Raw genomic sequence first — 24,761 nt, forward strand, 5'->3', positions numbered from 1 at the left:
AACCACTGCCCCATACACAGCAGGGATATGGGCAGGTCTGGAGCAGGTACTCAGGTAAGTCTTTGGATTTCCAGCAATAAAGATATCAGAGTCCTCCCAAGTCCTTATTGCATTTGCCACTGGATTTTTTTTGCCTCAACACCTAACTAAGCTGCTTCTCACTCCAAACGGAGCCAGCCCATTATTATTCTTCAGAGCCACCACAGACATGTAACAGGGAAACACAGAGATCACAAAAGTGCAAAGTTCCCTTTTACATACTTGGAAGATTCTCTCTAGTGTAGAGCAAATAGCAAGAATTCCTTCTGTCCTTCCCACCAAGTCAGGCATTGCAGACACTGGATCATTCCCTCTGCTCTCTTCTGGATGCTCTGCATCTTCCTTGAAGTGTGATACACTGAACCGGGCACACCATTCCAGGCAAAGTCTTGTAAATCCAGAATGGAAAGGAAAGATGACTCTTTTCTCACAGGTCAAACTCTCCTGTTATTTGCTTGCTTCTTTTTTTGAAAAAGCAGAAATGTTCCCATTACCAGTCTGTATTTTCATGAACAATATATCTCCACTTGCTCGTGTTCTTCTACCCCAGCTCCACCCATTAATTTTCCTGAATTCCCCTTGCCATTTTAGTAACTTTTCTTTGTAGCCACTTCAATGACCTTTTTTTATAGCTACAATCATCCTCTCTTTGAGTGTTCTGGATGACTAACAGCTTTTTCAATTTAAGATTTCCTGATACCTCTTGAAAATACCTCACTTATCTCACTAATATTCTTCCTTCATAGGTAATTACTGTTTGACCAATTAGCACCCCAGCTCAAAGTTCAGCTTCTAACTATGTTTTAATTTCCAGTGCAGTTAACCTGTGACATTCTCTGTGAAATAAAATTTAGATGCATTTGTGCCTAGCTAAGTTTCCATAATATCATTTCTACTACCTAAGGTTATTTTTTTACATATGTTCCAATTGGTAAAGGAATGCATATGGAACATTGTTATATTCTCTAAATACTTCACCCTTAAAGTTTTATGGGAATGGGATGAAATGTTGTGAAATGCTGATCTGTCAGAAGCAGCACAGTTGGCAAACAGTTACTGGGGAAATCAGCAGTGGAAATGGCAGAAAGTTAACGGAGACTTTCAGACACCAAGTTTAGATTTTGAGTTCAAATACATGATCCTCTGAGTTTTCATTTTGATTTTGAATTAAAGCTCAAAACCTTTTTAGAATCCTGGTATTAAATCAGAATTTGAGTGGTAAATACTGCTTTAAAAAATGGAAGTCCTTAATGTTTCTTGTTACAGACTGTGATCACTGCTCTGATTGATTGCTGTTATTTAGAGCCCATTAAGTTATTATTCCAGCATTTTAAGCTTTTCATAATTTTGGAAAAGTTATACAAAACAACATAACAAGAATGGAATAATAACCTTTACTACCTATTCCTCAAATATAAAATCCAACCATATTGAATCCAGGGTATACAACCACTCCCCCCCCAAATATGAGAACTCTTAGCCCAATAATATTTGCCCTTCTGTACTTAAAAAGTGATCCTGAAGTGTCTTATATCTCTTAATTTCTAGTTTAAAAATTTAGACCTTTAGTGTTTTCACCCATTTCAACTTTGCCCAGTTAACAATGCAATCAAACATCACTATGTATCACTGCAGGGTTGGCAAAAAAGGTACTATATTGCAGGTATATATAAATGTACGTGGAAGTTAAGATTAGAAATACTACTTACTTCAAAATATGACCAGATAAGAATAAAATATTTATAAGCCTATGGTCATGGCTTTAGAGCTGCAAGAAAGAAAAATATATCTTGAGTGCAGAGTTTCATTACTCTCATGCTTGCTTAACAGTTTCATGTCAATTCTCTCTTTCAAAACAAACATACATTATTTATATGTTAAACATTCAGCGGCTGTAAACCTACCAGTTTCAGTATGTGATTGTCAGAGGGGGTTTTCCTAAAGGTCCACTCATTTTTAAGACGTTATCACACATCTGCATAAGCAGCTCTTCAATACAAACACACCTTCATTCTTCAACACACAAAACAGGTAAGATGGTATAAGATTTATTAATATTTTCTTTTACTAAGGCACATGACGTATAGAAATACTGAGGTACAAAAATGCAGTTTCCTGCATATGACATTTAAAACTTTGACAAAGATGAGCTACATCTCTTCTGCTCACCACATTCAGCTTTTAGCCATTCTTTTCTTTTGTACCAGTTCAACAAGCAACTTGTATCTTGCTATACACTCCTCCTGAAAGAAAACACAAAAGTGTTATTCAAAGGGTGACATTTTAGTATTGGGGTTTTTTTGTCTCGTTTTGGTGTTTGTTGTTTTTTTTTTTGGTCGTTGTTGGTTGAGTTTTGTTTTAAAGTTGCACACTGAATTTCAGAAGGAGGATCTACATCTAGTGAAGAGCAGATTAGAAAAATGAACTTGGCAGTTTATGTTTCTTAATGGATAATTTATCTGTTTGAAGAGCACACAAACCCAAGAAACAGTTGCCTCGTACTTCCCAACAATGACTGCAAGGAGCAATTATTAAACAGTTGTATTGTAATATCTGTTTAAAACAGTTCTCTGGTATAAGCCACGCTGCAAATGGGTTAAAACAAACCTTCAAGGTCACTAACACAGCACCTACTGACACCAGATACCACAGAACAGCTTCAGAGCCAGAGAAACACACAAATCCCTCCCCACCATGTTTCCTGCTCTCTCACACTGTGTTTGGCACAAATAAAACAAGGATTTTCTGCAGCTACAATGACTGAAGCAAGCAAACTATTAGGAAATCTAGCACAGACCAACTATATCAATGACAATGCTATGTTTAAAAGATTATACTTACAAAAAGAACATTAGATATATTACTGAACATTTAACACTTGCAGATGGATTATTTCTTTTGTTTGCTCACTGAGATGGGCTGAAAAAGGTATTGTGAAAGTGTAAGCAAAGCAGCTCACCAACATTTGGTTACTAACTTTGAATCAAAATTTGGTTTCAAATCTAATTTGTCCTGCAAAGGCAGAGGAGAGGTAGGTATTTTAAATGAAACAGGAGTTATCTCAACATTTTCTGTAATAGATCAAACAAACTGAAATAAATGAGAAAATATTTTAAATAAAGCAACAAACATGACAGTAACGCTGCTTAGGTTGCCTACAGCTGGACTGATGGGCTAAGTAAAGGCCTCACCTTTCTGGATGGACCCTCAAGGTAATCATCAACTGGTAGAAAATATGTTTCTCCTCAATTTATACTGTGGTTCCAACAAAACTAGGCATACCTTGCTTTTTCCAGGAACACATTTTGCTATTTTATCCCAGCGATCTGATGTTCCCTTTGGATACTGCTGCAAGGCCATTTCAAGAAGTTTCTGTTGGTTTTGAGTCCACAGTTCTTCTGGGGCACGGCTTTTCTCTCTTCTTCTGATCTCATCATCACTCTCCTCCTCTTGGTCAGTGTTATCAAAATCTCTCTGACGTCTCCCTCTGCCCTTCTCTTCCAGTGCCAGCAGAGCCACTTCAGGTGCTTTGGCAATTCTGCGTTTGCGGTGTCTGGTTTCACTTCCAATGGTCTCCTTTGGATCTGTCTGGACATCCATCTGCTCTCGTATATGATAGTAGTTCCCCTCCTCCTCCTCTTCCTCCTCCCTTTCTCGCTGGGTGATTATGTGATCTGGCAAATTCACGTTGACTTTGACATTTTTGGAATGGGCCAGCGTTTTAAGCTCGGAGAGCCTAATGGTACCTGTTAGAAGTACTGCTGTTACACTTCTGAGACAGTGAAACACCCCACCAAGCAAGCAGGGAACTGCCCACAAATTAAAGGTACATGGAATAGTGCAGAGTGGAGAAAAAGCTCTTCTGGACTGAGAGCTTAGAGAAAATGCTTATTGAGAAATCAAGGTGGTAAAGCAATGAACTTTGCCAACTGGGAGCTCATCTGACATATGGGAAGTGCTACTAAATTCCCACACTGATATAAACAAAACAGAACAGCCTGAACAAGAGAACAAAACCCACAATAAACCAAGTAAGAAGGTCGGGGAGGATGTAACTAAAGGGAAGTGTTCCCTCAGAATACCCATCAGTTCTTCTCTTCGCTCAAAGTAAGGCAAGGTTGCAGAAGTCTCTCTGCAAAGCCAACCCTGAAAAACACAGCTATCACCCAAATACAGTGATTTTCATAAGCATTAGTGAGGATCTAACAGCACACACCTGGTGTATATGTAACAGAATCCTTCAGTTGTTTGGCTTTCATGGTAACCTGCAAGAAAACAACAAAAATAAAGGACTATTAAAAAAATTACAGTAAAGGGGCTATTGAAGAATTCATTATCAGCTTACTGCAAAATACCTGCATTAAATACAGCGAGGATGATGTCCTTTGGCTGGCTGTGCTCATACGTGGAGCCCAAACTGGCTAAAAGGAACTTTCTAGACTTTGTCCTTTCTAAAGCATTCCTGGCTGATTAAAATAATGTAAGTGATGCGACACATTTCTGTTACTATCACCATCCTACACCACCGCAGATATTAAAATTTTATTTTCTTTCCTTGTTAAAACCTGATTTTCCAACCTAAAAATACCACAAGGAGAAGGGGAAAAAAGGAAACTAATTAGTTATCTTCTATACATTAGTTTCTAAATACCAAACAAAAGAACCAACACAGGTCCAGATGATGAAGCATAAAAATGGACAGGCATTCAGTCCTAAAATAAAATGTAACAGTTTGACTGCCAAAGATCAGCAAAGACACCTTCTAAATCCTGATACTTCAGGAAAAAAGTTTATCACTGAGAATCCAAAGGATGGAGAGCTGTCTTCTTCAAACACTCCATGTATACTGAAATATCTGTCCTGGGAGAAAAGTAACACCAGATTTAGCATTTTCGTTTTTAAAGCAAAAAATTATTGTTTGTAAGTTTGTTCTGTTTGTAAGGAAACAAACAGGCTTTCCCCCCACCCAGAAGGAGGAGCTTCCCCGTCCCAAATTTCTAGACCACACTTCAGATAACAAAGAAGACAGGCTTCATTTAAAATTAAGATCCTTTAAATTACTTAGTGTCTTTGTTGTATCAAGTGATCACAGAATTATAGAGTGGGTTGGGTTGGGTGGAAGGATCATCCAGTTCCAGCCCCTCTGACATGGGCAGAGACATCTTCCATGAGACCAGGTTGCTCAGAGCCCCATCCAACCTGACCTTAACACTTCCAGGGATGGGCATCCACAGCTTCTCTGGACAACCTGTTCCAGTGCCTCACCACCCTCACAGTAAAGAATTTATTCCTAATATCTAATCTAAACCTATTCTCTGTTTAAAGACATTCCCCCTTGTCCTGTCACTACAGGCCCTTTTAAAAAGTCCCTTCCAGCTCTCTGGTAGCTCCCTTTAGGTACTGGAGTCTCAAATTCAAGTATCAAAAAAAAAAAAACATCTTAAAATGTAGTATTCAAAGAATTATATACTCTTTTTACATACTGAAAATATTTTATGAATACCAGATTTCAGTTTCTTTTTTGGTTTTTTTGAATGTGAGGTCTTTGTGAAAAGAAATGAAAATCAGGTAGTCTTGAGCCACCCAAATCAAACTTTAAAACGCAAACAGGCAACACACTGGATCAGAACTGATACTGTGTGGGATGGGCTCCCTGTGTTTCCTGCTGTCTGAACCTGGGACTTGGGATGTTAACATCCATTTAGGGTAAGGCGTGTGCAGTGTGCTGCCCAGAGCAAAAATAAAAAATACATCATTTACAAAGTCAGGAATTCCTCTGCATGGGATTGACCCACAATAGGAACCATTTAGGCCTCTGAGCCACAGCACAGACATCTGCTGTTTTAGCTGCTTAATGTTAACAGTAACAATTCTCCCCTATGCAAAGCAGCACTAGAGAGCAAACCTGCCAGGGGGTTGTACAGCCATTTGCTGGGAGAAGAATTAAATATAAAGATTTAGGGTTTTTGTTCTATGACAAGATTCATAGGTGAGTACTTGAATAGTTAAAACACTTTGGTACCGTCTGCTTCTAGTCTTGCCTGTTTGGTTCCTCCCACTCATCTTCCTGCCCATGAAATTGCAGCAGTTTGCTGTAAAAATAGCCTGGTGCTGGATCTCCTTAAGGAAATGACAGCAAGACTTAACAAGGCAAAGTGGTCTATTTTCCCTAAAAATTAGGCCTCATTTTCTGGGATGATTAAGTTCAAATGAAAACCCTGTGAACAATGAAATCCCAACTCTAATTAACCAAAACCTTTATCCAGAGGTATACATCTGGCACTGAAAACTCCAGTCTCTACTGCTGCAGTATGATGAAGTTTAAATTGTTCAAAGAAAAATCTCAGAATACTGTAATATCAACAGAAAATTTTAAGTGGCACTAACAGTTATAGGATCTGCATGACCCCAATTTTGAAACAATAGGATGGATCCTCCTTGAAACAAATGATCCACTAATAGAAATTGCCTTCCTCGAATAATTTATAGTCTAAAATAATCCAAATTAAAATGTTCATGTTCCATCTTCATTATTAGCAAAGTGTCTCTATAGGGCCAATGATTTAAAAGACTGAGGGGAGCGGAAACCATTCTTGACTGCTGAACAGAATGGATCCTTAGTGGTGTCCTGCTATGCATCTCTTAAATAGAAATTATGTTATATAAACTGGATTATAATAGATTATTTTGAGAAGAGCAAGACAAACTTGCCAAGTAAACAAGTAGCTGATCCTTTAGAGCTTCCTGCAATGATGCAGTGGATTCACTGCAGATATGACAAGGCCCTATCTATGTTCATGTATTCCAGAAAACTGTGTTCCTAAACCATTTTGCTATTTTTTAAGTATGTCTTTCAAAGATGTACAGCCTGCTCATAAGGCCATGAAGGCAGGAAAAAAAAGAGAGCAAAAAAGATTCCCTGAATAAAACAGAGCAGAATAAATTGCCAGCAAAGACAAAACCAGATCCAGTGCCAACGTTCAGTTTCTCTGTGTTGAACCTCTGAAGTTTTCAGGTCAGCAACTATAATTATATCTTTCAAATTGAGACTACACATGCAACACAAACATTACATTGGAAGTGGTGCAAATCAATTTGCTGGATTTAAGTTTCCTTTACAAGACAAGTGTTCCCAAATCAGGTTAGTGCAGGTATCCCATAATAGATACAAATTTTGCTGCATATTACATCTAACAGGACTAGAATCTAAACCAGCCCCATCCACCTGAACAGTGAAGGACTTTGGTTTATTCCTAGATCCTAACTGCATTGCATATTTCCCCTTACATGCAAAAAATCCAGGAGAAACGGTCTTGCCATAGGTTATGACTTCAGTCATTGCAACACGGTGAACCCAGATGTAACATTTGCAGTAAGTTACTCCATTTATCACATCTAGTATTTCCAAGACTTTATCTTTTGAAGGTTTTATGGTATCTGTTCACATTTTGATGGACTTTCATAGAATGATTGCAAGTCCTTTTCCAGGTGCTATGTGCAGTTCATGTTTACGCCAGCTCTTTTCACTGAGAGTTCAGGTATCACTTATTTCAACTTCAGATTCATTTGTCCATCAGCTTTAACTGTCATTGTTGTTAAAGATGCTGACAAAGGGCAAGAGTTGTTAACATGTCAGTATTAAACCACTGAGAATTATTAGGAATCCAACCTATGGAACATATGAAATTGTATTTTGGTTTGATCTGTTTGAGTTTAATAATTGTTTTTGCCACTCAAATCTTCCATTGCCAGTTCCTCCATGCTTTCTGACATCCTTAATATCAATTTCGATTTCCTCTCCAGGGGTGAGTAGTGTTATTTACTAGCTAGTTCTTAAGTGATTCATAAAAAATTCACTAAGTTATCCAACATAAGCTGCTCCATTGCTTTCTCTACTCACTTATCATAACTTGCTTATTTGATGATATTGCTTTTTCATTAGTTAGCAGATAACATACTTGGAAATACTGTTATTCAAAGTATGAAGCACTTGTAGAATTACTCTTCTAGTTATTATTGCTGTTTGTTCCTGCATAATGCTTTAAAATTGTGGTTTTCTTGTCAAATTATGAGTTTTATCTGGACTGTGAAAAGTTGTTCTAACAGCCTACTGTTCTTGGCAACAGCTTTCACCAGAGTATTAGCCACCCCCCCTTAAGAAATCCTGGGTCTGGGGACACCTTAATAATAAGGATCAAGACTGTGAAATTGATTTAAAACCAAAGAGAGCAGATCTCATATTCCTTCAAGTATTTGTCCTGCTGAACAGACACACTGCATTATTTTATAGGAATCAACTTTAAATATTGTAGTCCACCAGGGATAACAGAAGTCACAAATAAAGTCAGGTCATTGCATGAACAGTGAAACAGATTTCCTTAGACAGATAAAGATGACAAAAAAAACCTGGATGCAAGCAATCAAATTGCTGAAGTAGAAATCAAACCATCTTACTATGGGACCTACAGAAAGAAACCACAGGAACGGTTTGCTTCTGAGAACTCCCTTCTGAACTCAGTTTCAATAGCTCTTCAGCTATAAAAAGATTCTATCGAAAGCAAGTGGGATTAGTGGGATGATTTTATGTGATGAAAGCCAGACAGAGCTGGTTTCCTCCTGTACTGCTGACAATTAGTCCAGTTCACAAAGACTAGTTGCTACTCAACAAGACACCTAGCAGTAAAAACATTCCTCATCATGACCATCCAGATGTTAAATCTCTTATTACCCTGGACACCTGCCACCTCCTTCAGATGGAACAACTGATGCTTCAGAGATATACAGGAGAAAAAAAATGATTCAGAATCAGCTTAAAAGACTCTCAGATGCACAGGCAAAAGCAAATTTTGCTATCACATGAATGAGAGGGTACTTTTCACCCTGCAGGGAAGGCAGGCATAAAAAAAGCATAGAAATGTGACAGACCTAGAGGGAAAACCCTGTAAAGTCAAGTACAGTGATGCTACTGATGCCAGAGAGAGAGCCCTCGGGTAGGAAATGAAGAACAATTGCCATTCTCAGAGCAGCAGCCACCAGCTCATCCCTTCAGCTGACCCCTCCAGCACCACGACAGCCCAACTTCACAGGGCACACATGGCATTGAAGCCTTTACCATTTTTCTGTCTCCTGGGAATCTTCTGTTGGCAACAACCTACCTTCCTTCTCTAGGATAATATTTTGACTAGGATTGCAACAGATAATCACAGAAGTACAAAACTCTTGGGTTCTGAAAATATTTTGATAAAATAATGTGGAATTTGTAGACGAAGAAATAATCCATGTCACTTGGCTTCCCAACTGTACATAAACTTCTTGCAAAGAAGGATGACCTGCTATTGTGCTACTGACAACTGGAGGTTCTGATAACATTTTCTATTATTCTTAGCATCTTCCTGAGCAGAAGTCCTCTAAGTATTTACTAAAGGAACCACGGTTTCTCAGCATCAACTATCAGAAATTTGCTGTCCCAGTAGCAGTGTCTGTTCATTGAGTTGTTATCTTACTGCATGCTCTCCATCTAGTTATGTCATGCCAAAATGCCAGAATCTGTGGAATTATCGAAAAAATAATGTGGAGGCAGCCTGTGAGTAGTTGAGGCTACTGTGAAGCAATGAGGAATTTCTTGAATCTTGGAGGTGAATTTTAGTTATAATCACATTTTTCTCATAAAGGAAAGCCAGATACAGAAGAATTTTAATGCCTTCCTGCCTTTGTCAAAGTAGTAGGTTTTTACATATCTAACCTTCCAGAACGGCACAGAATAAATTGTCAAATTTAAAGTTCTCCCCTTATAACCAATATACTACTTGCTGCACTGAACTGTTCTTCCAATCTGGATCTAAACAGCTTTTTTTCATAGCATCCACAATTGTATCCAGCAACATTTGACACAAGTCAGACAACAATAATGACCCATTCATCTATTTCCATGTGACTCAAAATTTGTTGCTTTATAAAGTGTCTTCCCTTATAGACACTAAAAGGGCTGCTAAAATTGTCTTCCAGTTTTAACAGATTGGTGAAACTTCAAATACTGAACCATCAAGCCAAATTGTTCTCCATTTTTGCAAGTACCCTCATTTGCAACTTGCTAGACCCCTTGAAAAGAAATATTTCAAATCAGAAGGTGTGTCTTTGCTTTGGCACTGCTTGTAACAGTTTGTTCAGCAGATTGTTACCAACTTTCCAGATGCAGGTAACATAACTAGTCTTTATCCACTGTGTAAATGATAGGTTGAATTTGATGCTAACGCAGCCAAATGAGTATTTTAAGGACAATGAAAAGTTGAAAGAACTAAGAAACATGTTACGAATTTAACTGAATTTGCTTAGAAGCACCAGTTGCAGCCAGAAACAATAGTTTTCTTATGGTTATGGACTTTGAAGCCGTGTGTGGTTCTGAACTTTGCCACAGCAGATGGAGAAGAGGTAGCTACCTCAACAGAAATCCCCAAAACAACTGTGAGTTTAATTATGGGGCAGTTTAAGATGTGGCCTCCAAAAAAAGCCAAACTTGGCCTAAATCACCAGATGTAGAACTCTCTCCAGTTTAAGTGCCCAAATAGTTAATTCAAAGCAGCAGAAGAATTGCTCCTTTTTTCAGGACACAAGAGGAAGAACTTGGCAATTAGAATTGTGATGATACTGGAGACTTCATACTGTGCTTGGGTTTTGTCAGTTAAAATCCATGAGAGTCTTTAGCTCATTACTATGAGCACTCATATAAGAGAGAAGTTTGGCTCAAATGCCCACTGCAACAACTACTTGGACATCTTATTTTGTTGCTGATGATGCAAAATGCATTGCCTCTCAAGGGAGTCAGAAGACTTGAATTCTGCAATGGAATTCAAACCCAGCTCACCAGGAGCTATGTGGGATATTACATTAATTCCAGCCACAAGCCATCTATTTGCTGCCCAGTTCTCCAAAAACAACAGGGGCAACTGTAGGAGTGCACAGAATAAAACTGTACAATGAGAGTACTGTGAACAGCAACCACCTTTTCCTTCCTCAGGTATGAGCAGAGTCATTCTCGTGTGTCTGTGGGATTAGACAGGTGTTTCGAAGACTTCACTCTCAAACTGAGGGATCTGCATGACCTACATATGATCTAAATCCCATCTTAGATATTCATAACCCCTCTTGGACCTTGGTCCAGAGCAAGGTCTTTATACTTCAATAAGCAACTGGAAGAACTATTGATTACATAAATATATGCAAACTGCTAAGGGTGAATGTTTCAGAATATCCACAACTGGACTGCACAGTAACTGAGTTAACACAGACAAAATGAAATGTAAAACTGACTTAGGAAAACAGTTAATCTCCAGAAGCAAAAGACCTAATAAATTCATGAGCTTTTACATATGGACCATTTCTCATATAGATGTTTTCTTGTTGGCAAAGTAATGAGCTTGCATTTGTCAAAAATAAGAAATCTATTTTACAAAGGCATATAAAGTATAATGAGTATGAACTCACAGAGTCAGACTTCAAGGCTGAAACTGTTGCTTGGGCATACAAGAGATATCACAAAATAAGCACCCACCTCCCCAAACCTTATGCTTTCAGGTTTCATGGTAATTCAGAATGTCTGCCACCTGGCTATTGTTTTGCTGTCTACCTTAGTGTTCTTCCATACAAGCAGCAAATCCCAATCAGTCTGTTTTTGCAACACAAATGCATGAGATTAGTGACTGCAGGAGCAAACAGAATCAGTTTAAATCCTGTAAGACAAGTGAATGATATTACTTCACAAGTATGAAATCTGAGATCTCTGTGCCTTTAATTTAAAAAACCTGTACCTAATAATCACATTAAAGTCTGTTTGGCATGCCAGACAGCTTTTACTTCCTCTGTTATTTTTACAATTTGAACGTCCTTTGTAGTTACTGAAATTAATTTATGCCTTTCAGCAAATATTTTTTTTTAACTTTTTTATCTATAAAGGTTGGTATTGTCAAATACAATATACTTCTATAATTCACATCTAAGTGCTTTTTCTCAATTTTTGAATTCAGTAAAAGCTGACAATCATTATTATAAATCTTTATAAGGCTTAGCATTCGTCAAACCAAACAATATAATTTTAGCAGAAATAGTAGTATTGCAACTCCATTCATTATTTATACTATGTTGTAGAGTGTTCACAGTGCTTAGGAAATTCAAACATAACTTTTTTATTTTGTTTTAAAAGGTCGATTATTTCCTTAAGTATTGGCGGATAGGAATGAGAACTAACCCTGGAGCAACAAATTCAGCAAGGAAAATGGGTCAAAGAACAGATGTTTGGAGGATGACAGAGAGCAGTGGTACAGGTAACCAGGTCAGCAGGCAGGAATCCTGATTAGAGTTAACTGAACTCCATTTCCCTTTCATAATCAAAATACTTGAAAACCTAATTTATAGCACCAGCCAATTGCAATAAAAATTTCTTAAAAAGCCATAGAAGTTTTCAGTAGTGAAAGCAGTAGGATTTCATTGTACTAAGACAGCTGAAAACCATCTTTATGGGAAAAGGTTGTTAAATTCCCAATATGCACATATTAAAATGACAATTAGCAATTTAAATAATTTAAATAATTAAACATACTGATAAAATGAGCACAACTTAACCTCATCTATTTTGGGTTGATTATTCATTGGCTGTTAAAAGATGTCTTCCTGAAGAGAGACAAGATAAACATATCCTATATTTAACATGACAGCAGTTAAAGTAATAACCCTTCTTACAGTATGTCTGTACCATGGTTGCAAGCTTAACCTCTCTGAACTGAGGAGCACAGGAATATGCTGCAAAGATATTTATGCTGGTATCACATGAGGCAGCATAAATAGAAACAGTAGAGCTGAATGAGCTCAGGGGCACTGCAGTGTGGACATTTGTTCATTGCTGGATTTTGGCTGGCACTTTCCCAGCAGCTTGCATCACATCATGTGGAGGTACAGGTTTGGATGGGGAATCCTGTAGACATACCCATATAATGGGCCTTACAGTAATCCTTATTTGGGCTGTGTTTTGGGAAATAACAGTTAGCAAACTTAAATGTCTACAAAATGCCAATTTGAATACTAGTAGAAAAGAAAAAAACATGAAGGAACACTTTATTAGGAATTACTGAATTTCAGAAGTCAAGCTAAGTTATGTGCAGGGATTACAAACCAACTATGGTGACTATCTGGCTTTAATTTTACATTTTGAAAAGTGAGTTCACACATGCTTCCAATTGTAGGGGAGAGTTTGTTTCCTCCCCCTTTCCTCCCAGATAGCTTGCACTTGCTAGTGTAATCACAGATCATATGAAGAGAAGGACCTAACCTCAGGCAGAACCACTACACTGATGTTGTTTCTTGCAGATGTTTGTGTAACCTGTTCTTTAAGACCTGCAAATACAGAGACTCCATAGCAGCCTATTCCACTGCTTTATCATCTCCACTGTAATTCTTTGTCCCTCAGTTTCTAACTCTGAAGCCTGTGATAAAATTCTGCCCTCCAAAAGTAATACAGTGCACAAGACCCTTCCTCATTATACTTTTCATGTAGTTGAATACTTACATCCTCAGTTCATATCTTTTCAGTTCAATAACATTAATTCCTTCACAATCTTTCCTTGTAGGTAGCATTTTAGGAACCTATTATTCTCTTTATTCTCATCTGGACTCCTTCTATCAAATGACATGTTTAAGCGCAATACTGAAAACTAGTCACAAACTAAGGATGTAGTAAGTTAAAACAACACCATGAAGTTGAAAAGTTCAGAAAAGCCAGGAACACTCTCCAAGTCACTTCACACTGCTTAAAAATTGCCAGTGGGAATGAATGTAGTTGGACATAGGAATTTATTTCTTTAGAAAAAGAAGGAGTTTAAGACAATTTAAAATAGAATTTCTTTGAGGTGGTTAGAGGGAGTGAATTTCACTGATTCTCTTCTAGTATATATGAATGGTTTCTGCTTATTCTTCAGAAAGTATTGAGATATTTTTCTAACCTTTATTTTGCTGGAGAAGAAAGCTTTGAGATAGAAGCAACAATGGAGACATTATTTTGGACTGGATTACTTTGAGCTGTTTTTATTAACATCTGTTTAGCTGTTTTTATTAACACCTGTTTAGCTAATATACTGTTAAAAAGGCTTTGAATGCTTAAAATCACATGGAAACAAGCACATTGTACCTTCTCAGTCCTTTCTATTATAGTTCTCTAAGTGTGAAAGGAAAACCAACCCTTACTGCTCTTGATGCTTTACAGGAGAAGAAACGAGAAGAAAGTGATCTCAATTTTTTTAAAAAGTATTTTCTGTATTAGCAAATGTCGGAAAAACAAATTCAAATTTGCCCTGGAATGTTTTTCTTTTTTAGGATCTAGTGTATTTGCTAGATAATACATACTTCAAATTCTCTCTGGCTTGACTCTTGTTAAATCAGCTGTAAGCAAAGGATTCCCAAACTCTGCTGCACAAACTATTCAAAACAAACACCAAAACTTATCTTCTTGCACTGCTCCCAAAGGAAACCGTGAGCAGTTGTTTGGGCAGCAAATGCTGCCTGCACATGCAAACACCTCTTTTACTGTGCTCAAAGTTTAACAAACCCAGAAATTTTTCCTGCAGCTTTAACATAACATTTCTTATTCAACTCTGGTAATGCCCAAACAAATAAGAATCCTTGCTGCTAATTTAGATGCTATTCTATGTCACCTTCAACAAATAAAAAGGATAAATTGTACATCTTGTTCAACAGCTGAATGGATATATCTGAATAGTTCGCAGTTTCAATGTTTCTAGTATTGATGCAGTAACAGTCTGAGATCCAAAATGTTTTCATGAAGCTTTTGTTTCTGTTTCCTCTTAATACCTAATGGCTGCAACTCTGTGCTATGTGATGATAAACATAGCAGAAACTCTAATGCAGTTTGTGTTGGAAAGCTGACCTTGCATTATCAGCAGTCGGAAATTTTAGAGAAGTAAAAACTTGTGTGGAGAACACATTAATCATATAGTTGGAGGTCACTGAAAGTAAAAAGGACTACACTCAGACCCTTCTCTACACAGAAAAATCCTTGAAATTCCTTTTTTCATACAAGAAAATGACAACTCTTAGAACAATCACATCTCTTTCATTTCTCTTTCCAACTCACTGAAACAAAAGAACATGTTGTTGAAGACCTCTCACCTACTTGAAGAAGCAAGTGAGCTTTGTTTTTCCTTGCCAGTACTGGATGTTTGCAACTATGGCGGCCAAATATATTATGCAAAGGATTCTTAATAAAGAGTGTTTTTACTCCCAAGTCAAGGAATAAAGCTAACAATGGGTGCAAAAGGCAATGCTAAGACAGCATTAGTTTTGTGATGGGTATATGTGGAACCATTTCACATGTCTGTATTATCTGTATCAGGGTAATTAACCAGATTTTCCAAACCAATCCCAAAAGATCTTTCCCATGCACACTGTACACTACCAACACATATAAAATATTTTTGCTGTTAATATCTGCTCAGTGAAATGTTGCATCTTTTTAATAAAATCATTCCAGTTCAGTAGTATGAATACTTCAAGAAATATAATAAACAATACTAATCAGAATAAACCTTAAAACCCTTAATTTCATTGCATTAGCAGGTTAGTAACTTCTTGCTTACATACACTTTTTTTGCAAATAACATGTTGTTCTAAAATTAGAATGCAAATGGCTTACTTTTTGGTATATGTAACAGAACTGTATAGATGCATTAAAACTTTAAAAGTAACTTCTAAAAATATCTTTTTGTAATTATATCAATAAGGAAAAAAAAATTTAAGTACACAAATTTCCCAGGAGGCTGTAAGAGGTTACATGTCACTCTAGCCAGTGACTTTGTTTCCCATTATTTAAGATAGTTTCTGAAATATAATAAAGAACATCTAATCTCAAAATGTACATCAACAGATTTAAACATTATTCTCATTAACCCCTACAGAGGCTATAAAATAGGGTCAGCTGAAAGGGCTTTCAAATGGTCCTCAGCAGACACTACATCATGTTCTTGTGATCTATTGCTTGGAAAGGAAAAGTCTTTTACAGCCTAGCCCCTAAGGGTTTTAAGATCATAACACTTAAAATCCGTAAGTACAAGCTTGCTTTGATATCTGGTACAATACTATAAAATATGAATTAACAAGGACATTAATCATTTTTACATGATATAATTATTAAGCATGCCATAATCCTGAAAAAGGCAGTGAAATAGTATCATATGTATTACTCGTTTTAAAATTTGCAAAGATATTTCAGTTTAATTAATGGAAACCACCTGTCTAAACACCATGAGCTCATATGCATTTTTTAAGGACTGGCTTGAAACAGAAATGTAATCTTTAACCAAGTCACACAAACATTCACTTGCAGTGAAAGGAGGTTGCTACAAAACCTGCAGCATATTGTTTTCTGTTACTGGGTTGCAGTAGCTGAAGTTTGTAAGCACCAGAATCCCCCATCCAGCTGATCAGTTACAGCTGTTAATTGTGGAGGGAGAGACTGGCTGACATCTGCTTCTTGCATAGTTAGTTAATGGTTCACTTCCAGGTCCTAAAAGGATTGTAGCTTCTCTCAAAAGACAATGTCGGCCCCCATATATGTCTGCCTTCTACACTGCCTGTCTTGTTCTGGTTTGTCATCCTCTACACAATGCAAATCTGAGTGAACTCACATCTGCCACTGATCGACCCAATTCGTGAGCAATCTTTTCCCATCGACCGGGGGTCCCCCCTGGGAACTTAACCATACTTCTTGTCAGCTGGCTTAGGTCCTCCTCTGTCCATTCAGGTGCCTGTAAAACATTTGTAAAACATTCATTACACTGGGATATTGGACAAATATTTGCAAGGTAATATACTGAAAAAAAATCTCTTTAAACAAATTAATCTAATATTGTAAAAAAAAAAAAAACCAAACCCAAAACAAAACAACTGTGTACCTTCTCCCTCTGCTGAAAATCCTGAACACTCAAAAGACGCATTGTGTGTAGTATGTAGACTAACACATTTAATTTCTCTGAGCTGGAATACAGAAACGCAGAGTGCAGTGAAGACTCCATAATCCAAAGGAAAATGGCCAGTGACCTGCTGCACCACTCAGACACACAGAAGCCCATGGGGCTGGACGGGATCCATCCAAGGGTATAAGGGAGCAGGAGGAAGTCCTCACTGCAGAGGTCCCTTCAACCATTTTACCAGCAGCCCTGGCTCACTGCAGAGGTCCCAGCAGACAGAGGGTTACAAAATGTGATGCTCATCTACAGGAAAGGCCAGAAGGAAGATCCAGGGAACCCTAGGCCTGTCAGTCTGACCTGGGTGCCAGGGAAGGTCATGGAGCAGATCAACTGGAGTGCCATCACACAGCATGTGCAGGATAACCAGGGGATCAGACTCAGCCAGCTTGGGTTTGTGAAAGGCAAGTCCTGCTTGACCAACCTGATCTCCTTCTGTGACACAGTGACCTGCTAAGTGGATGAGGGAAACATTGTGGATGTGTCTACCTGGACTTTAGTAAAGCCTTTGGCATCGTTTCCACAGCATCTCCTGGAGAAACTGGCTGCTCATGGCTTGGCTGGGTGTGCTCTTCACTGGCTAAAAAACTGTCTGGATGGCCGGGCCCAGAGCGTCGGTGAATGGAGTTACATCCAGCTGGCACCTGGTCACCGGGGGTGTTCCCCAGGGATCAGTGTTGGGGCCGGTCCTGTTTAACATCTTTATTGATGATCTGGACAAGGGAATCGAGGGCACCCTCAGTCACTTTACAGACACACCAAGATCAGGGGGAAAGTTTGATCTGCTGGTGGGCAAGAAGGCTCAACAACGGGATCCGGACAGGCTGGATCGATGGGAAGAGGCCAATGGTAGCAGGTTCAACAAGGCCAAGTGCCAGGTCCTGCCCTTGGGTCACAACAACCCTGTGCAACTCTACAGGCTGGGGGAAGAGTGGCTGGAAAGCTGCCCAGCAGAAAAGCACTCGGGGGTGCTGGTCAACAGCAGCTGAACATGAGCCAGCAGTGCCCAGTGGCCAAGAAGGCCAGTGGCATCCTGGCCTGTATCAGCAATAGTGTGGCCAGCAGGACCAGGACAGTGATTGTCCCTCTGTACTCGGCACTGCTGAGGCTGCACCTCCAATCCTGTGTTGAGTTTTGGGCCCCTCACTACAAGAAGGACATTGAGGTGCTGGAGCGTGTCCTGAGAAGGGCAACAAAGCTGGTGAAGGGTCTGGAGCACAAATCTGATGAGGAGCAGCTGAGGGAGCTGGGGGTTGTTCAGCCTGGAGAAAAGGAGGCTGAGGGGAGACCTTATTGCTCTCTACAACTACTTGAGGTAGGAGGTTGTGGTGAGGTGGGGATTGGTCTCTTCTCCCAGGTAACAAAGTATAAAATCAGAGGAAATGGCCTCAAGTTGTACCAGGGGAGCTTTACATTAGATATTAGGAAAAGTTTCTTCATCAAATGGGTTTTCAAACACTGGAACAGGTCGCCTAGGGAAGTGGTGGAATCACCATCCCTGGAGGTATTTAAAAGACATCTGGATGTGACACTCAGGGACATGGTTTAGCAGAGGACTTGGCAGTGCTGGGTTAACGGTTAACGGCTGGATTCAATGATCCTAAAGGTCTTTTCTAACCTATGAGATTCCATGATTCCATGATTAAATCACAGTTTAAGACATAAAGTTTTAGGCATTTAATTGGATATGTAATATTTTTTCAGCAAAGACAAAATATCTCAATTTTTACATACTAAAAAAGCCTCTAAATAAAACAGAACAGTCATCTTAGCTTTTTGTCAGTGTTATCATCATCCAGTGTTTTAGAACTCTGGCATGATCCAGGAATGAAATCTGTTGATTCTTAAATTGCATTAAGACTATTAAAAACAACCCACCCCCGTCCCTAAAATGCAGTTATGCCACAAAACCAAACCGGATGCTCCTACCAACCAATAACCAACAGATATAAAAATGTTTTGCTCTAACTACATGCCAATCTGTTAACAATAACTGTCTTCATAACGGCCAAATAAAAGTGAACAAAGCAAGGAATACGCAATTAGAGCAGTTTAAGGCATGAAATCGTGCTTGCCTCAGAAGGCAAGACGCAGTAACCGTCTTTGACATTTGCAGCATCTTTGGCAACGACCACAGAGCCAAATCTTCATTACCATCACTAGTTTGCCATTTTATTTATTTTTAAGGAACTCTTTATGACATACCTCTTCTAATCACTATTTCCGATAATGAACAGGCACATATCAAGCGGTTTGCATTACAGAGCCATCAGCACAGAACAACAGTCAGAGGTGAGTGACCCCAGGGACCATCTCCACAACTACAGCAAAGCTTCTCCCTGACACTAATCCTGCCTGTCATTCTCCCACTGTGCTCTAACCACACTGACATCCGCCTGCCGCACTGCAAGCTTAACGGGGCCCTTCCTGACTTTTTACTGTCTCCCTCAATCAATGGTTCAAGCGTGCTCTTTTCACCATGTCCAAATGGCAGCTTCACTCATAATCAAAGTGCATTGCTCCTGTTAAAGGGCTTCCCGAAAGGCTTCACCATTTGCATTCATTTGCAAAGCAAACTACTTTTATTCACTTTGTTCTGCTATCAAGAGTGTTCCCTGAAGCAGATAAATTGGCATAAATACAACCTGCCACTTAAAAGACAGTAAATAATAGCCAATAGTAGCAAGGATTTTATCAATCGTCCTGGTTTGGATCCATGTAGTCCTTTATTAAATGCTGAAAGCCTCAAACATTCATAGTTTTTAATATAAGAATAAAATTAATTATCTATGATGCTTCAAACATAAGATGCTTAAACAATGTGTGTGTATGTGAGAAATCTTGCACATTCATTACATGCATTATACAGTTACACTCCAGCCTCCATAAGAAATGATAAATACACAGAAAATCTTCCAATTGCACAATAACCTCATTAATTTTACTATTTTAAACAAGTTTATATACTCCATACGTTTATTATATTATACTCCATGTAGATATTTTATATTATTTTTAAAAGAGAGATTTGCAGTACTTAATGTTCTACTTATAAAAATTTTATCACTGTAATTTAAATAATGAATTCTTCTATGAGTTTTGGTTAAAAGCCTTTTGTTTAAAAATTAGTCAAATTTCATACCTCATAATTAGCCTTAATATGCAGTTTGCTGTAATTTTCTATTTAATTTGTACTAAAACATGGGAGGGGTTGTTGGTTTGGGGGAGTTTTTTCTCCTTTTTTTTTTTTTTACGTGCATTCTCTTACCATATCCAAAGCATATCTAAGCAATTACACATGGAAATCAAGATGGTCTTTTCAGTGATATACATATGTTGGAAGCTTTCTGGTAAGTTTTATTTTCAGACTTTTTTTGTAAGCTCACAATTTTGTGCTCACAATTTTACTACCCATTTGTAAATATTACAGAACTCCTAAGGTTATCTTCCTAAATAATGGACAAAAACTACAGTCATTCTGCATATTTGTAGTTAATTACACAGCTAATTCACAGCACAACAATTCATTAGCTACATTAAAATATCAACTTCTTAATCTTATTTCAAGCTGACAATAATTTTAGAATGTGAAGACCTAAAACATTTATAAATTTGGAAAATCTTTGAAAAAGCTTTTAGAAAATGAACTCCCAACAGCAAAAGCTGTAAAAGAGCTTTTGTGAATTTGCAATTCCTCAGCAACAGTTAATTGTGTCTTTAGATGCAACAGCACCTACTGTGATCCAACTACTACAAGCAGCTATGAGGGTGGTCATGGTGTGAATGTATTCTCCCTGTTCTAATCTGTAGCCAACTGTAACTGTGAGAGTCACATGAATGCATAAACATACTGCTTTGTCACCTAAAACCATGTGTGTCCAATATTACTGAAACACTGGGCCAAAATTCATCTCTACAGTAAAGCAATGGAAGACACCACATGGTGAGGGGACAGCTGTTGTTACTATACAAGCATTCAGATTTTGCATCAAAAAAGCCCCACTCTGGGATTAACTCCCCATACTGAATATAAAATTAAAAGTACAGAGTTATGGTCTACAGTCTTTAAAATGAAAATAAGCTACAAGTGTAGATATAAAAGTTTCATACCATTCCCATAAGTACTAATCCTTTAACACGGTTTAGTGTGCATAGCTGGCAATGCTGAAGGATTAGTTCGTGCAAACCACTATGCACCTTTCTATAGGAAAGAAACATCAATGTGGCTTATTGTTTAGCATCACTCTTACACGTGCATCTGCACTTAGCAATTCCATCCCACTTCATTCAGCATGACAATTTTACACTATTAGGATTTTTGAAAATATGAGCGACATTAATTTCAATTACATTAAAAACAAATTTTTAGATAACAAAGCATTTCTTGTCAAGAAAAGTCTGACTCGTTTAGATCTGTTAACATTAATAAGTATAAAACTATATATTATATATATACTTTTATTGATAAAATTGGAAAGTGACTGGTATTTGAGAGTTTATAAGGAAACTTTTAGAGTCATTTACAGTGCCTTGACAATATGAGATAATTTCATTTTTTAAGACTAAATTTTAGCTTTAGGTCATTTCTTCCTGTCATCAGTATACTGAAGATTCAATTAAAATCACTTTTGTAGGGAAGTTTGGCTAAAGTTTCAATCTAGCTAGAACTGTATGCTACACTTCATCTAATTTTGGTGGTTCACTGATTTGAGCACATCTAGTCCATGATCTTGCAAATAAAACATGAGGCAGCATCTATTTAGAAATACCTGTCCAAATATTTCTAGACCAAGGGTCCTAGTAAAACCCTGGACAATTTTGTGAAACAGGAAATATTTAACCTACAAGATGGTGGTGCTTCTATGCAGTAACTAAGGAACAGAATGTAGAAGTTTTCCTGATGCAATTTTTTGCTCATAATGTATTTTTATTACAATATTCTTCTATATTCTTACAGTTTCTTGGTTTACCTATAAGAATTCTGAAGTCAGTCTTGTTTTATCAAGTCCCATTTGGCACTGGGATCCAGCTGTTGCTGAACACAAAGGGTCTGCCACAGTTCTAAAGATCTCTTGTGAAGCTCTCAAGATCTGCTAAAGGATATTAATGATCCAAACTTATATTCAAAGCCACATGTTCATATAACCCTTTGGTCCTTCAAAGCTCTTACTTAAATCCAACTTCCACTAGCACTGTTTTTATTAAGTAAGCCAACAAAAACAAGGACAGCTAAGCTGTTTCAGAGCAATGGCCAAAGCAGACCAGTAAGCTCATCATTTGTGCTCAGGGAGTGCAGCAGCAGCAAACTTTGTGATAACAAGAAAGGTTACGTTTATCATAAACAGTCCCATCCTGCTCTGAAATAACAGGGACCATATGCACATACAAGAGTAAGACAAAGGCAAGCATATAGGTTACCTATGCTTCCCCTTATATTTTCCTGGACACCAATTATTTTCAGCTCAGGCAATAGGCAATTTCTCTAGACTGATATATTTTATCTATTTAAATCTATCTATCTCACCGAATCTGTCTTTCAAAGATTTTTCCAGTCTCTTGTGAAACTATGTAAACTTTCTGGATTTGCAACTTCATGTTCAAGAGGAGTTGCACACATCTGCTACTCATTATACAAGGCACCTGCTTATTTTGTGTTTTGAACCTGGTTCCTGCTAGCTTTAATGGCACCTCCCTCTTGGCTTTGAGAGAATCACATCCAAATAGTCTCCATGTCCTGACTTCCATGTCACTTACAACTTTGTTCAAAATATTCCTCCATAGTATTCTCCTGTAAGTTGTCTCTTCCCAGCTAAAGAGTCTAATCTACTCAGCTGTTTCTCATGGAAAAGCCATGTAATGCATAATGATGCCTTTTTCCATCATCACCCACCGCTTTGAAATGATGTACCAGACTGCACAGAGCAGGATTAATCTTAAATTATACAGTGGAATAAGAACTCTTCCACTTGGCTCTCTATTCTTTTCTTAACAACTTCTAACATTTCATTGGTTTACCAATGAGATCACCTTCTCCTTGCATATTTTTTTAATCTTTCTATGAAGCCCAGAGGGTTTTAGGCAGGTCTTCCCATTGTAGAACCAGTGTTCAGGACTCCATGCAGGTCATACTTACCTGGTGCTCACAATTTCTACTTTTTATATCAGTTTTTTGTTAGTTTTCTCTAAAGAGATGTTAGATGTACAGGCCTGTAAAGGTCCACGAGTTCCACTGACAATAAATACACAGAAACCAACATTTCCTATTCCAATTCTCAGACACCCAAGAAAAGAACCAGTTAATTGAATTATTTAATCCTTAAATTTTCTTTGAACTCTTGGTTGCATATATTCTGGTCCCAGTAACTTGAATAATTTAATATTAAACAATACATAAACACAGGTTTAAAAGAAAAATATTTTAGAATTTTTCAAAGCAACTGTATGTAAATATGAAGATACAAGTAATTGTCCTCTCTTATAAAGTTGTCAAAATAATAACCTAACCATAATCATTTTTTGTTTATACTATTCCTCAGACAGGAATGTCTTTGCCATTAAAAGCATTAAAATATTAAACAATATACATAAGTAGACAACAGCTCTTAGAGAAGAATGAGAATCTAAGAACAGAAGTGTGAAGTTTCATCCGCCTCAGTATCAGGTCTTCTACCACATCCAGCAGCAAATGTTTTAGGACAGAGAGATTCTTTCCCTCACAGCTGCTCCGAGCCCAGACTAGGGATTTCCTAAGTGTGAAGTTGAAGCCATTTCTGTTACAAAGCCAATGATGAAGCTGTCTGCTCTCCTCATCCCATATTTGCTCTTAATCAACATCATAAGCTGGCTTTCTACACACATTCAGTTTCTCACTTCTTACCATAGCCTGCTGCCTTTTTATTTCTCTATCCCATAGTTCTGCCCTGCTCTACAGCTCCAGAAATAATATAGGAGGGAAAAGGCAAAACACTCACCAAAAATAAAAAACAACAAAAACCCCACTACTAGTCAGCCATGTCATTTCTTTACTTTCTAAACACACAGCTGAGGACAATTTTTCTGCAGTAGGAAAAGATAGAACTCCTTGGAGAGATTTTTCTAGACCTTGCCTGTTTGAGAGTGGGAATTCCACAGACATTTCAATTAGTGCTTCCTTGAATAATTCCGTGTTATCCCTTGCAATTCACTGCACTATAGACCATTTCCAGTATGTACCAGTTCCTTGCAGACATACATGATACTCTTCTAGTGACATTTTGCAATAACCAAAATGTATGTTTCCTATTCTTGACAAGCATTACTCTAAAGATCTTCCATCTTAACATTACTTTGTCTCTATAGAAGTCTTGCTGACAGAACCTGTCAAAAGTTTTATAAAATCCAAGTACATTGTAAAGCTCTAATAGTAAGGCATAACTTTTCTTTAAATTCCCACTGACTTCTAACTATTATTTTTTAATTGGTTCTTCTAATAGTACCATTCATTTAATAACTTAAAAAATTACCCAGTATGGAATTCATACCAACCAGCCTGTACTTCCCAGAATCCTCAAGGAAGCTCAAAAATTGGTATCCTATTTCTATCTTCCATTTCAAGGCTCATTACAGTAATTGCTAAAATATTAACAGCAGTATTAAATGCGTTTGATATTAGAGTTCTTTTTAGGTCAACAAATGGTGAAGACCATTGTTCCAAGCAAT

The 24,761-nt window shown here is 37.7% G+C and overlaps 1 protein-coding gene across 1 annotated transcript in view; it reads right to left on the minus strand.

Moving 5' to 3' along the window:
* Positions 1-2,071: 2,071 nt before the first annotated feature.
* DNAJC1 (DnaJ heat shock protein family (Hsp40) member C1) overlaps positions 2,072-24,761 on the minus strand; it is a 107,470-nt gene continuing 84,780 nt past the window's right edge. The window contains exons 9-12 of the mRNA XM_064635149.1: positions 16,725-16,844; positions 4,256-4,304; positions 3,322-3,785; positions 2,072-2,282 (exon numbers count right to left, since the gene is read on the minus strand). Of these exons, the coding sequence (XP_064491219.1) occupies positions 2,214-2,282; positions 3,322-3,785; positions 4,256-4,304; positions 16,725-16,844 (702 nt within the window). The 3' untranslated portion in view covers positions 2,072-2,213. The remainder of the gene's footprint in view (positions 2,283-3,321; positions 3,786-4,255; positions 4,305-16,724; positions 16,845-24,761) is intronic.

This window comes from Pseudopipra pipra, chromosome 1 (assembly GCF_036250125.1).
Source record: "Pseudopipra pipra isolate bDixPip1 chromosome 1, bDixPip1.hap1, whole genome shotgun sequence".
NCBI classification, from domain to species: Eukaryota; Metazoa; Chordata; class Aves; order Passeriformes; family Pipridae; genus Pseudopipra; species Pseudopipra pipra.